The 14,753-nt window shown below is 40.8% G+C and overlaps 1 protein-coding gene across 3 annotated transcripts in view; it reads right to left on the reverse strand.

Annotated features, from left to right (window-relative positions):
• Window positions 1-14,753, reverse strand: part of pdzrn3b (PDZ domain containing RING finger 3b) — a 181,258-nt gene that overhangs the window by 152,382 nt on the left and 14,123 nt on the right. For all 3 annotated transcript variants that reach the window (XM_036571550.1, XM_036571549.1, XM_036571551.1), the window contains exon 3: window positions 11,775-11,882. In XM_036571550.1, coding sequence (XP_036427443.1) covers window positions 11,775-11,882 — 108 coding nt within the window. The remainder of the gene's footprint in view (window positions 1-11,774; window positions 11,883-14,753) is intronic.

Below are 14,753 nucleotides of genomic sequence, written 5' to 3' on the forward strand. Positions count from 1 at the left end.
ACCCTAACTTTAACCTCCACCCAAAACCTAATCCTCACCCTCACCCTGGCCCTAATCCTAACCCTAATCTTAACCTTAACCTCCACCCAAAACCTAATCCTGACCTTCACCCTGGCCCTAATCCTAACCCTAACCTTAACCTCAACCCAAAACCCAATCCTAACTCTGGCCCTAATCCTAACCTTAACCTGCACCCAAAACCTAATCCTAACCCTCACCCTGGCCCTAATCCTAACCCTAACTTTAACCTCCACCCAAAACCTAATCCTAACCCTCACCCTCACCCTGGCCCTAATCCTAACCCTAATCTTAACCTTAACCTCCACCCAAAACCTAATCCTGACCTTCACCCTGGCCCTAATCCTAACCCTAACCTTAACCTCCACCCAAAACCTAATCCTAACCCTAACCTTAACCTGCACCCAAAACCTAATCCTAACCCTCACCCTGGCCCTAATCCTAACCCCAACCTTAACCTTAACCTCCACCCAAAACCTAATCCTGACCTTCACCCTGGCCCTAATCCTAACCCAAACATTAACCTCAACTTAACCTAATCCTAACCCTCACCCTGGCCCTAATCCTAACCTAAACCTTAACCTCAACCCAAAACCTAATCCTAATCCTAACCCTGGCCCTAATCCTAACCCTAACCTCAACCCAAAACCTAATCCTAACCCTCACCCTGGCCCTAATCCTAAACCTAATCTTAACCTCCACCCAAAACCTAATCCTAACAACATCTGTGCATTTTAATAGGAGTGGTCTTGCACTGTTGTTCTTAGAAAGCCGTCACGGTACGAAAACAATCCACATGAACGTTGAAATGTGTTTGAAAGTTCAGCCATAATGGAAACTAACTTTTCCACAAAATCAACACAGAACACTTACAGTTAACCACCAGCACAACATGGTCATTTGGAGCCACCCTCCAAAACGCCAACTGGCCATTAGCTTTCCACCAGTCAGAGCGTGTCTCCTCCTTGATTTTACTGTGCGTCATTACCTATGAATGAAGTAATCACTAGACGCGCTACAGGCCTGCTCTTTTCAAACATCCATCATGCTGGTATGAGCTGGACCGTAACAGCCTGAGCACTGCCAGCTCTACCTCTACCGAGCCATGGACCCTCAAAGCAGGGCGCTTGATTAGACAGACCTGGGGGCCTGGCCTGCATTACTGAGGGAAACCAGAAGGAAGCAACAAGCTATTACAGCCCCGACCAAGGGCCTGTTAATCAGCCTATTAGTATTTAATTGAGGGTAGTTAATTAGGGAGATGGTGGGCTGGGCAGCCAGGATAGAAGGTGGGGGGTTAAGAGCGTCTGACTGAGAAAGCAGCTGGCCAGGCAACCTGAGACTATTGTTACCGTTGTGTTTACACAAGATTGATGGACAAGGTAATTAGCTTTAATTACACATGCCGATTTTAGGTCCCCTTTTAGACCTCTTAGACGCCATAAATTAGCACTCTCATGCCCATAAATATCTAAAGGCTAAAGGTGCATTTCCTTAATAAGCGTTATTCACAGTACTTCACAGTGGGCCTGATAACAGCATGATGAGGCTCTGCTTTGGGTTCAAGACCAGAGTAGCTTTATCTCTTTAAACCTGCAGTCAAATTAATACTGTTATGTCCTACATATAAAAAAGCTCTTACAGCACTGTGCAAAAGTTAGAGACCACCCTTTATTTACTTCATTTCCAGCCAAAATGACCATTAAGTACAATATATTCATTTTTAGCATCAGAAGCAAAAAAACATACATTTAAGAGAAAATTACACAGAAGGCTCAACAAATAAATATAATATTACTTCAGTATTCAGTGAATCACTCTTCACCTTTATTACAGCCTCCACTCTTTTCAGGAGACTCACTTTCAGTTCTTCAAAGAATCTGCAGACACACCTCCAAAGTTCAGTCTTAGAAGCTGGTTGATCATTTTCTGAACTAATCAAACACATTCAGTGGTGTTGAGGTCTGGACTCTGGGGTGGTCAGTCCATCGTTCAGCTTCTTTGTTTGATGTGTCCGTCTCCTTTTCTCAGTGAGGTTCTTCTTGACAGCTACACATCCTTTCAGACCCATAGTGCTGAGTCGTCTTCTCACAGTGGAAGGATGGACAGATTTGATTCTCTCTCAAGTGTTTTTTTTTTCACAGTGGACAGTTTTGGTGGTCTCCCAGGTTTACAAGGGTAGTCTTTGACTTTTCCCAGGATAATATGTATGCAATATGTATGCTATGAAAGTGAGGAACTGAAATGGGCCCCATATACTGTCCTTTGCAGTTTAAGGGATTAACACAGCCACAGAAAGAAATAAGACATTCTAATGCTACAACATAACTGTTTTGCTCTACTTCTTCCAGCCACAGCTGCTCTCTACCCCCTAAAAACAAAGCAACCCCGTCCTCTATCCTGACATGCATTGCTTCCATAGCAGCCCGCACCAGAAGCTGATTATGGCTCCTCTAAGACTTGCATTGGATTTAATGTCTTTGGTTAGCTGAGCCAGGCAGAGCTGGAGTGGCCCACTCATCTGGGACTGACAGACCCCCATAAAGCACTCTCACAGACGTGCTAGCTCCAGCTTCCCTTGGACCGCCAGCTCTCCTTGTGCAGGCAAGACACACACGCACCGACAGTGTGGGAGCCCAAATCCAATAAAGTCCTTCACAAAGAGCTGCTTCTTGCCATCAGATACCAAACAACATGTGATCCCTCCCTCCGTCAAATAGCTGTCGTCTCTGGTCAGAAATAAACTCAGGGGACCTTGTGACACATGCCAAGCTAAAGATGCCATGTGCTCTGACAACTTATTAGTGGCACTGGGAACAGGACAAGGGGAGGTGAGAGGTTTCAATCCCATGCTGTGTTGACCTCACTCTGTGTCCCTGGAGAAGCTATGAATGGACCCTCTGATCCAAAAATGCTAAGTTGATCATAAACGGTTGATGGCCACTGAAGAACTACAGGTACTTATCAAGCATCCAACTGGACTCAACAGCTGAGGAATTTAAATATATTCATTTTTACACAAAATATAGCCCTATGCCAGGGGTCAGCAACTTGCAGCTCCGGAGTCACATGCGGCTCTTTTGCTGCCCTGTCGCAGCTCCACAGCAGAATTAGATTTTTAGGTAAAGATAGAATGATCTGTAAAGCTTTATTTTACTGCAAAGGAGGATTATTTTAACACAGTTTTAACAATGAAATGACCTTAAATGCTGGAGTTAATGCAGAACTGCTAAAGCACCCTTTAACCCTGAAGGTTAGTGCGCAGACTGCTGGTCACCATAGCAATGCAGACAACAATCTCGCCTAGCTAGTAGCTAACGAAAAGGCAAAGAGAGAGATTTAAAACAAACATCAATAATTTAGAGACAAATGGACTAATTTGCATTTATAATCACTCCAGCTGGTTTCCTGATATATTTAATCTGCATTGAGAAACTGTCAAACACTAAAAAAGTCATGAATCTCAGGTCAGCTTCTTTTAAATTTTCCCATTCCACCTTAAATGGTGCAGCAGTTACATTCTGGCACCTCAGGCGGCATTTAAGGTGGAACCGGAAAATATGAACAAGAAGCTGGCGAACGAGAAGCGACTTCAGCTTCGTAAAAAAAACGAACGTTAAGAGACATTTTACAAGAAACTGTTCTACTTTTGCAGAAAAGTTTCCTGCTGGAGATGCGAGAAAAGCAGAGCAAAGTAAGTCTGTGTTTTCATTTGTATTATGCTTTTTTTAGCCTATACTAGGAAATCAGCACATACTGAGACAAATTAACAGCCAAGATGGTAAAATGGACATAAAATGTTGTGGCTCTCAAGGTGGTTTGATTTTTGTTGAAAGGACAAAATGGCTCTTCTTAACATTTGGGTTGTGACCTCTGACCCGGGCCGACAATTTATGTGACTGGATACTGCGATAATATAAACAAGTGCTGATACTGTGCAAATTATTATTTTTTCATTCTCAATTTTTTTTTTTATTGCTGTGCATTTATTTGTACATTTTCCTTGTACAATCATTCCGATCCACAGTAGCTCAAAAATGTAAACAACAGAAAATACTTTGCTTAATTACAGGTGAGACAAAGTACTTCGAGCACATTCCTAATAATTATCATTATGCTAAATGTTAGCATAGTGCTCAGGTACTTTAATAACGTGCCAGGAGGCCCCTTGCTAAGTAGTTAACTTGGGTTTTAAACTTGAAAAACACCCCTTTAAGCAGTGAAAACTAACAGACATCAAATCATGCATTCAACTCGACTTAAAACCTCCAGAGCAGCGTATCTCAAAGCTTCAGAATACTCAACACTTAAACAACCACAATTCAAACACTTCGGCCTCCTCACTCTCATTATAACTGTCTAAACCACTAGCGCCCTTTTAACCAGTAGCAGAAAGGAATGCCAACAGCCTCACTTCAAAAGAAGCTAAAGGCTAATCTGCATGCTACCAATGGGCCCCTTCCTCCAGACCCTTTCCTTTTCTAACACTGTCTATTCAGTAGTGCCCATGCTAACACTGCTTAGCGCTCAGTCCTGTTTAGGGAGGTGTGGGGTGTTAAGTGCTACTTTGTGGGTAATCTCACTGCTTGGCAGCTCCACATAGAAATAAAGAAGTACTGGTGAAGTTTCTTCACAAATGTTATCCCGCAAATCGCTGCTGTCGGAAGAAAACCATTTTTCAGTTCTTGACATAATTTAAAAGTACCTGTTGCCTTTTACACTGTATGTAAATTTCATGATGAATGGACCAAAAGAAACGTTCCAAAACGACTTGGAAAAAAGTCTGGTTCCATTGACTTACATTAAAAGTAAAGTAGGTTTTTCCTTCTCCTGTAAAGCTACCATTTGGAGATACAAGGTTTTCTTCTGACAGCAGCGAAATACCTACACAATCTTTCAAACGTCTGCACGAAATCCGACAGAAACCTCACAGGTCAGAGACTCTTACTTAAAGACATGCAGGGCCAGCATGAATTCTTCCCTCGTGTCCAAGATCCCCTCCCAGGTTTCGCTCTCAGATAACTGAACACGGTCTCAGTGGTGGTGCTTTTAAAAGCTGTTGTTGTTCAACCTCTGACCTGTGGGTGTTTGCAGCCTTTAACAAGGTGACATTTACAATCCCAGCCTATATCGGCTTCTCATGCTCCCACGTCTCCACCGCTGCATCAGGACAAAACTGATTTTCACTTACATTAATGCTATGAGTTTATATAGACGATACATGGACCATTCTACCAAATTTGTTCAAACCGCAGCCCCACAGTAAATAAAGAAGATTATAGCTTAGACGTTTACAAGGATTACTTTATGATTTATTTAAGCCCAAGGCATTAATAAGCTACACTAATAAGTAATAAGTAGGGCTGGGTGATAAATTGATAACGATAATTATTGCGATATAACTTTCCTCGATAGAACTATCAGAAATGTTCGATAAAAGTTCAATATAATAAACATTCTCACACTTCCACATTCTGGCGACAGCCCTGGTGGCATTTTCTACTGCAAGGAAAGCAACACTACTCGCTGTCACTATGAGAGGGCGCACTGCCAAGTTTTTTGACATGATTGTGGTGCTGGGGGCGTTTACATATAATTACGCTACAACAAGTGTAGCAGCAGCATTCACATACAGCGTGAGTGCATTGACTAATATCATTTATCACAAAACTGCAAAATCTGCCAAAATAGAAACTATAAATTAGCGATTCTGTGTTTTGAGCAAAAATCTGCTAATTTTAATCTTGGCTGATTCTGACTCTATATAACAGCTGAGTTTTTAGATTAGCGAGTGAAAATTTCATTGTGTATTTTGTCACCATCCAAAGAAAAACAAGTATCTCCAAAATAGTAACTTTACAGGAGAGGGCAAAAACACTCTTTACTTTCAATGTAAGTCAATGGAAAGAGATTTTATTCCAAGCAATTTCGGAGCATTTCTATTGGTCCAATCATCATGAATTTTTCACATACTGGAAAGGACAGCTGCTGAGCTCAAATAATGCAGAAAAGTAAAAATCGCAAAAAAATGAGATTGTTTTTTATTGGACAGTGACGATATGATTCTAGAGAAAAGCGGCAAAAATCTGTCTGTGTCCACGGCCACTCCTGTGCAAAAGCAACCAACAAAGCAGAACGTTTGCTTGACATATTTGTTTTTACAGTCCAGTTTTCATGAGATAAAAACCTCCTAGAAATGAGCCGTTCATGCTGAGGGCATCACGTCCTGTTCACCAGGAATTTCACGGCAAGAATGAATGTGGTAAAACACCCTTTTAAGGGCTGCAGGTGTGAATGACACAAAGCTCGACCATTAGCAGTAAAAGTAACCCACATTTTAAGTGTGAACAGGGTTCTAGGTATCGTCAGTACTTCTACATCACTGAACAAATACATGCATCATAAAACAACTACAGTTTATACCTCTTTCCCTTCAAAAGGGTGTCGACTTTGTTTATCGTCAAAACTTCGTAATCTGCTGTAGCTACACACAAATAAATGAAGACTTATGTAAGCATAAGGTCTGATGCAGAGATGTTTTTCTAAGTACAAACCTCTGGGTTTAGTCCAATAAAGCATATTTATCAAATCTTTGCAAGCAAACAGCGCTGCTCACTAAGTGTGAAGATTTTCAGCTTGAGGAGAGCAAGCAAAAGCAAACACAGCAGCAGAGGCTTTTCCTTTTTTCACGAGAAAAAATCTGTACCAAACAAGGAGCTATTCATCCACAGAGCCTGCCTCGCTCTAGCTACACAGGGACATCTGCCATTTAAACGCCTCCTCCTTTTTGGATGCTGTGGAGAGGTTTTGGATCCTTATGAACGTGTTATGTATGTACACGTAACCTTTTTGCGGCCGTTGCGGCAGTTTGACTCCAGAGCTTTCTCAGAGATTTTCTCAATTTCTCACAAATACATGTTCGCAATTAAGGGCTTTGTTTTTTTTTTTTGTTTGTTTTTGTTTTTTTGTTTTGGCGTGAAGCAAGGCAGCTGTTTTTCATTTGAGCTCAGTCGTAAGGCTCGGATGGTCCTCCCGGCAAGTTGTTTGGGGATGATGCATGGAGAGCGTTTCTCCTGAACTGCATGTGTTCCACAGAACCGCTGCTGTCAAGAACATGTGCACGAAGCCTGGGTTACATTATGACATAACTTTACACATTCTAGCCAACAAACTCAGTGCTTTTCGGAGCGAACTGTACTGATTATTGAAGATGATGCAACCAAGATGCAGCTTTTCTACAGAAAAGCACGCAGTCTGAAGCTGTTTATGTGGCACATGACTGTAGGCAATTATAACCCATTTTGCATGTCATAGCCGCCTCCTGCAGCTTTTCCTTTGGACTCTGTTGTTGAGCTGAAACGTGGAACACACCTGTTCCAACGCTGCGTCACTCTGACTAAGCATCACATTCACCACCTCTGGCTTTGAGCCACTTTCAGCAACGTGACAGTCAGAATTAGTGGTATCAAATCAGCCCAACAGATACAGAGCTTCAGAACAATGAAGAATACAGGCCTGATTACTGCCATATAAATCACTCTGATTTAACTATATTTTAGTACAAGCTTTTAGTACAAAGTGGCCAGACTGATACATAAGTTGTCTTAATACACAATTAAACAACCGTCACTCACCGCCACCCTCTAAAGGTGTTTTTACCAAACATTAAATAAACAAATGTTACTCACCACCGCCCTTTTTCCAAAAAAGTTGGGACACTGTGCAAAATGTAAAAAAAAATAAAATGCAATGATGTGCAAATCATTTAAACCCTACATTTAACTGAAAATAGTACATGTACATTTTCATCATCTACGGTACATAATAATTTAAAAGATTTGATTTGGAGAAATCTCTGTATGCAAGGGACAAGCCCAAAAACCAGTATTTGCTGGCCGTGATCTTTGGGCCCTCAGACGGCACTGCATTAAAAACATGATTCTACAATAGAAATCACTGCATGGACTCAGGAACATTTCTGAAAACCACTGTCTGTGAACACAGTTCATCACGGCATCCTTAAATGCAAGTTAAAACTCTAAAATGCAAAGAAGAAATCATATATAAATAGGACCCAGAAACGCTGCTGCCTTCTCTGGGTCCGAGCTCATTTAAAACGGACTGAGGTGAAGTGGAAAAGTGTCCTGTGGTCCGACGAATCAACATTTGAAATTCTTTTTGGAAATCATGGACACTGTGTCCTCCGGGCTAAAGACCACTCAGCTTGTTATCAGTGCACAGTTCAAAACCCAGTATTCATGGTATAGGGGTGCATTAGTGCACATGGTTTGGGTGACGTGCACATCTGTAAAGGCACCATTAATGCTGAACAATAAATACTTGATGAAAAAATATCATGATCCTGCATTTAGCTTTATCAGCTACACTTACTTCAGTGTTACAGTTAAAACTGTGGCACCAATGGAAAAAATAATAATCCATATTCATCATCAAACTATAACTCACTAAATACAACAACTCTGAAAGCAGCAGTTGAATTAAAGAGGCGCCTGATTCTACTGTGGTGGAGGAAAGAGGAGGTGAACCAGGACCCCAAGTGAACCTGAGGGAAAGTGCTGATGGAGGGAGAGGGGAGAGAGTGGTAAGAATCCGGTGGCACAGATTTTAAAAATGCAAACTCCAGCTGTGCCTCCTTCTCTGCATGGGAAAAGATCAGGATAGGACCACGGGCTATTGGTTTGACTACATACAACTGACGGAAAGAAATGAAAGAAAGAAACTGCCGCTAGCTATTTGGTATTAATTTCCCTCCCTTGATTAAATTTCCAAAGAAATTCATTTCTTAAGACGTGGTAATTAGAGATTGTGTACGGTGTCTCCCAGAGTGCTAAAACACAGCTAAGATACACATAATTCCCCAAATTCAGTGCACAGAACAAGCTCAAGGCTGAAAGGCTGCTAACAAAGAGCATAATTATGCCTTTTTCAAAAGGCAGAGAAGCCATTACAGAGGTTTAAAAACTGGGGCAATTTTGAGCATTTAAAAAGCTCCTGAAGGCACCAGAAGTATACAAGTCTCATATCAACTTTCTGAAGATTACAATCTAAAAGCTTGTAGCACTTTTATACTGTCACGGTATGACACTGTGGGCAGGATGCACTTGATTCATTACAGCAGGTCCATCTTTAGTTCGTGTTTTAGAGAGCCACTCAATAAACGCTGGACGGACCCGGGGCGCTGCGTGTCCTGTTCCTTCCTTTTCTCCTGATAATCCCAGTGACTAAAGCCTGAATCACTCAAAAGACAAGGACAAAAACAACAAGGATGTAGGTCTAGTGGCATCCTAAAGCAAAATACTTTCTTGCATGGGAACGAAACGATGACTATCCATCCATCATAATTACGATTCACAACTATATAATGGCGTCTGCTCACATTATCATACACATTTCATAACAAAACAAAACTATTACAAGCATCCACTATTAAAAAGCCTATATATCTTATATTCTATTATGTTTTTTCCCCCTGGGGTCCACTAATGGCGTTTGTGTGGATAATTCACTTTACGTGACCATTTTCCAAACTCTTCTTATCCGTTATTGTTACAGGGTCTAAGACTGACGTATGTAAAGGACCACTGAGGCTGCCCTGTGCCTGATTCTAAAAGCAAGGATGAAACACAATTTTAGCATGAATGGACGGGGCTAAACTGCAATGGACTGAATAAATTGATATCTGTAAATGTGTTGGTTTTTGTGACATCACAAAAAAAAATTATTCAAAATGAGCCGCAACTTAGTTTCCATATATGAAGTGGATGAATCAAGAAGAACTGCCCTCTCCAATTAAATCCAACGTGTTTTTTAACACTAAGAACACAGACGCAAGAAAAGGTTCATTGAGTAGTAACAGTGACTAAGGTATAATTTGTCTTTTAGTCAGCGCAACTCAAAGATGCAGATGGTTAACAGCTCATTCTGCTAAAAAAGTTCAGTAAACACCATGGGGAGGTTTTGTCACCCCCTCTGACACAAATGGGAACTGTTCTACCTATATTGTGTAACTGTATGATACTTGTGGTTTCAAACAATGAAAGAAAAGAGGAAATGTCTCAATAAATCGTCTCGATTTATTGATTTCTCAATTTCAATTGTCCCAGACCTAAATGACACGCTCATTTTTCAAGAACTTAGCAAGCAAAGTTTATTTATATGGAGGTTTTACAACAGGTGTTGTCACAAAGCAGCTTTACAGAAAAATCAGCATTAAATAAAGAAATCCGGGTCCAAGTCCCCATGAGGGTCGCCAGTGAAAAACTCCCTAAGAGCAAGAGGAAGAAACCTTGAGAGGAACCAAGACTCAGAAGGGGAACCCATCCTCCTCTGGTCAACACCGGATAGCAAAACATTGTTAGTATAAGGTACTGTAGTACACAACGGGGCAAACAGGTGGAGCAATGGTTAAACTGATTAGTTTAGTTTAAGCATCATTGGGAGGGTCAGTTTGTGAGGGTGAGGTTTGCACAACGTTGTTCAGCATGAAGCTCAGCTCCATATTTTTAGGAGTGTAGGCATCAAAATGAAAATAACTACCCATTAACTACCCAACTAACCGCAATTAACGACATCTGAAGACATTATTATCTACAATATCATCCATTCAAATTATCACACAAAGCTTACAGAAGAAGGAAAAAGCAAGAGCACAAGCACGACGATAGAAACATCATATGTCTACTATAACAGTAAATCACTGTTATATCTAAGTATTCAACACCAACTGAAATAATCAGAGAGCTAATAGAGCAACAAAGAAGCTAAAGCAAAGCCTTGTGTCTGGCTCTAGAGCTGTAAAGCAGCTATGTAGCACATTAACAAGACTCCTAAACCTTGCTTTTCGTCCAGGCACTCATTCCCCATGAAACCCACTCTGAAACCTATCCTTTAGTGGCTTTAAGTCGCCAGGCGCCGACAGGATTGCTGTCGCTTTTGGTGGCTCAGACCAGCGTCGCCAGGGCTTACAGCATATAGGAACTTACAGCGGGATTTAAGACTGCTTCATGTGGGAGCGACTACAATTTAGAGGTGCTCTTACAATTTTTGTTTCTTTACCCTTCATATATCACTGAAGCAGGCAGGAATTCCCTAAAATGTAATGACCAAAAAAGTAAAAAAAAAGCCTAGTTAAAGTTGCAGTGGAATGTCCCAGTCCTTTGGGACAGCGCTACGACTGCATATAGTAAAAATATTTACATTAACTTAACTAAACAATTATAGAGCCCCAGGCCACCAACGTAAGGCGTAGAATAACACATTTATAACACTAATTCAATGCATCCATTGTTACACACTAAGGTTTCATGAAACTATAAAAGCAACCTTTGTAGACTCAACTTTCTATACACCCTAAAAAGTGACCTCCAGACACTCTTGGCCTTTTGAAACAGACTAGATTCTGTTTCGAGGTAAGAGAGAGCTTTCTCAAGTCAGTAAACGATGTCTACTCAGTTACACAGCACAGCCAGGAGGGTGAGGGGTGGGGGCTTGTGTAATATTCACATTTCACCTTCATTTATGCTGGGCAGCCTAAGTATAAACTGGAGCAAGTCACTGACTGTGTCATCTCAAAGCCATACTGTAACTATTACAGTATAACATAGCTTCTTATTAGATTAGATGGTTGAGTAACTGGTTTAGTAACTGGCTCCTTGGTTCAACATTATTTTGATCATTTTGGACATTTTTCACACAGTGAGAGAGAGTATAACGTTTAATAACACCGCCACACCTACCTCCATTATCCTGTCGTGAATCTGAAGACCCCCTTCTTGATCCGCCGGCCCGTTCTCTACAATCTTTGATACAAAGATGCCTTCATTGGAAGTCCCATCTTCATTATCCTGAAATTCAAATAGCTTGTTGTGACCATTTCATACACATTTAAAGTTGTTGGCTATGCACTGGCATGTCCACTTCATAACTCTGCTTTCGAAACTAAAATAAGAGTACAGTACGTTTCCATTCCATATAAAGTTAGTGAGGGACGCTCCTCACCCACAGAATGCAAATAAAGCTTTACTGCAGTTCACACGCTACCAAACTGCTTTTATCCCTACAGTGGCTGGAGCTAAATGTAAAGTTACTATTACCATGACGTTGGTGTGTCATTTAACTCAGCCTTTGATGTCAGTCAGTAAAACGAATCAGTATGTGAAACTGGAGCTTTCTGTGCGCCACCATGTTTCCTATCACTGTATAAAATAAGCTGCTGCCTTTATTGTTGGATACACTGTGATGGTTTCTGAGTGAGTGTGTGCACACATTCTACATGCGATTCACATCACTATGGAAATGCTTATTATTGACCTGTTTCATCAACACATTCCTACTCATATGTTTGCTTGTTTAAAAAGGTAATTTGTGACACATAAAATCAAAATGAATCCAACACCAGCACTGAGAGATGATATTTTTACACGAGACGAGCAGATTAAAAGGCAGACACGACTGCTTTTTGTGCGGGCAATAAAACATTTTTAAAATTTCTGCATAATTCATTTGTTGAGATGTAATGCAGAGTCAATTACTGTCAAATGATTCACTGTCTGTGTTTACATGCAAAGATTTTTGCCTATCCGATTGAATACTCTCCGATTATAGATTCAGACTGAGGTGTTTATGCTCACTCTACTCAACAATCTGATGGAAAATCTCTGTTTACATGCTCACTACAAGTAATCCGATCCAAAATTACGCGCATGCATAGAGAACCACTCAGTGTAGACGTTACCATGACAACCAGCATTACGCCAGTGCTGAGTCCAGTCAGAGTGAGATGAGCAGCAGTGAGCAGCGCTTGTGTTTTTAGTTGCTTTAAAATGATGTCAGACTCAGGAAAACGTCCTTCACATGTCGTTATTAAAGAAGGCCGAGAGGAAGACGTCGTGTTCTGAGACACATAAGCTGGACGTCCGTCCCACCGCCGTCTTTTAAAGATCAGAGCATAAACTTCGTCTCCTCTGCAGACCAGTTTCTGCTCCGCCATGTTGAATGGTATAAACTTTCACTATGACGTGACGAACATGATCAGAACGTACTTAAACTTTCTGACTGGGAATGTAATCAGATACAGGTGTTTACACGGATATTATTCTTCTATTTAATGGATTATTTACAGGATTACCCACCTCGATCAATCGGATAGAAATTGTATTCTGAATGGCCTCAATTGGACTAGTCTATTCCGTCTGACGTGTTTACATGAATGCATTCTATTCTGATTGAGCTATTAGTCGGATTATTAACAGATTATCAGGCTGCATGGAAATGTAGCTACTGTAGGGAAACTTGCTGACTTGCTACATTTTTACAGTGGTGTTAATATGAACCAGGGATTGTCAACATAAATATGGTCATTTTATTTCCTATCCAATACCAAAAATAGTGGGAAATCTGAACAATTAAGTTTTCTTTAGTGACTTTTTTTGTCTTGCACCACCCTTTCTGAAATGTATGGATTTAAAAAACACATTTTAGCCCTGAAATCTTCTCAAAACTTTCATAAAGCAATGCTTTGAACAGCATATTTTGCATAATAGCTTTCTGTGAAGGAGCTTTTAGAGGCATTAAACGCTTCAGACATCTGGTTCCTATCACCACCACTGAGAACAATTCTCAGTAAATTTCTTTAGAACAAAGCATTTTCACACCAATTTACTCTGAATTTCATTTTGCAGAAATTTTGAAAAATAGGTGGAATTCCCCTTTTAAGGGTTAGGCTAAACCCGTAGTAGGCCCTGCCGGAATCTTCTTTCATCATTTAACAACTACGACCCACATGACATGATAAAGCCCGTAGTCCAATACAGATAAATATCAAGGCAGCAATCATCCCACTCTAGTTAAGCCAGGCACTCAGTGCTGGCCCCCCCACCCCCTAAAATGACACGCAAGTGGCTGCAGGTGCACACAACAAAGTACTCAATGTTGTGCTTCGCTAAGCTACTTCGCCAAGGCAGTCTGTCACTTGAAAGACTTCCCAAGCCTGAAGTCGTGTCAGGATCCTCACAGATGCTGAGGAAGGTGAAGGCAATTTAGATGGGAAGGATAAAGGCTGCTATTCACTGTCCATCACAGGGCCATAAACTGATAGCATGGGCTCGGGGCTTCGAAACGTTTTGTCCAACCACATCAAAACCCTACACGCTGCATGCCAAGTCCTGTGATACTGTGCAGTAATTTTTAATGGAATATTTGAGAAACCACAGGAAGTCAAGCTGTGAATGCTGTAACTAATTACTGCAGGGCCTGCTTTCCTCTCATCACAACAACAACAACAACAATAACACAGTTGTTTACTTGAAGATACTCTGAGTTTCAGCTACAGTTTAGAATGTCATTTTAAGCTCACGAGACTGATCGCCATGCCAACCTTCAGCTTGGGAGGTCAGCATGTGGCTATCACTAAGAAGCACCTTTAATTTTGCATTGGTTGATCTCTCCTTTGCTTTCCACTAGAATGAAGTCGGGTAAAAACTCCAAAACGCTTAAAGTGAAAACTCCAAAAGTTTCTAAAACAACACTGTAAAAGGTGGTTTGTCAGTTCAACCTAAAAAAATGTGGCCCCAAGAAACTGAATTAGATTATTCAACTTAACAAAACTGTTCATTCCAAGTATTTGAGCTGAAAAAAACTAGTTAATTTAGTTGTTGGCAAATTAAGTAATATTTTAAGTTGAATTTTTGTTTTTAGTCTGCTAAGTCTCTCATGTA

The sequence above is a fragment of the Colossoma macropomum genome, unplaced genomic scaffold (assembly GCF_904425465.1).
Source record: "Colossoma macropomum unplaced genomic scaffold, Colossoma_macropomum, whole genome shotgun sequence".
In the NCBI taxonomy this organism is placed as follows: domain Eukaryota; kingdom Metazoa; phylum Chordata; class Actinopteri; order Characiformes; family Serrasalmidae; genus Colossoma; species Colossoma macropomum.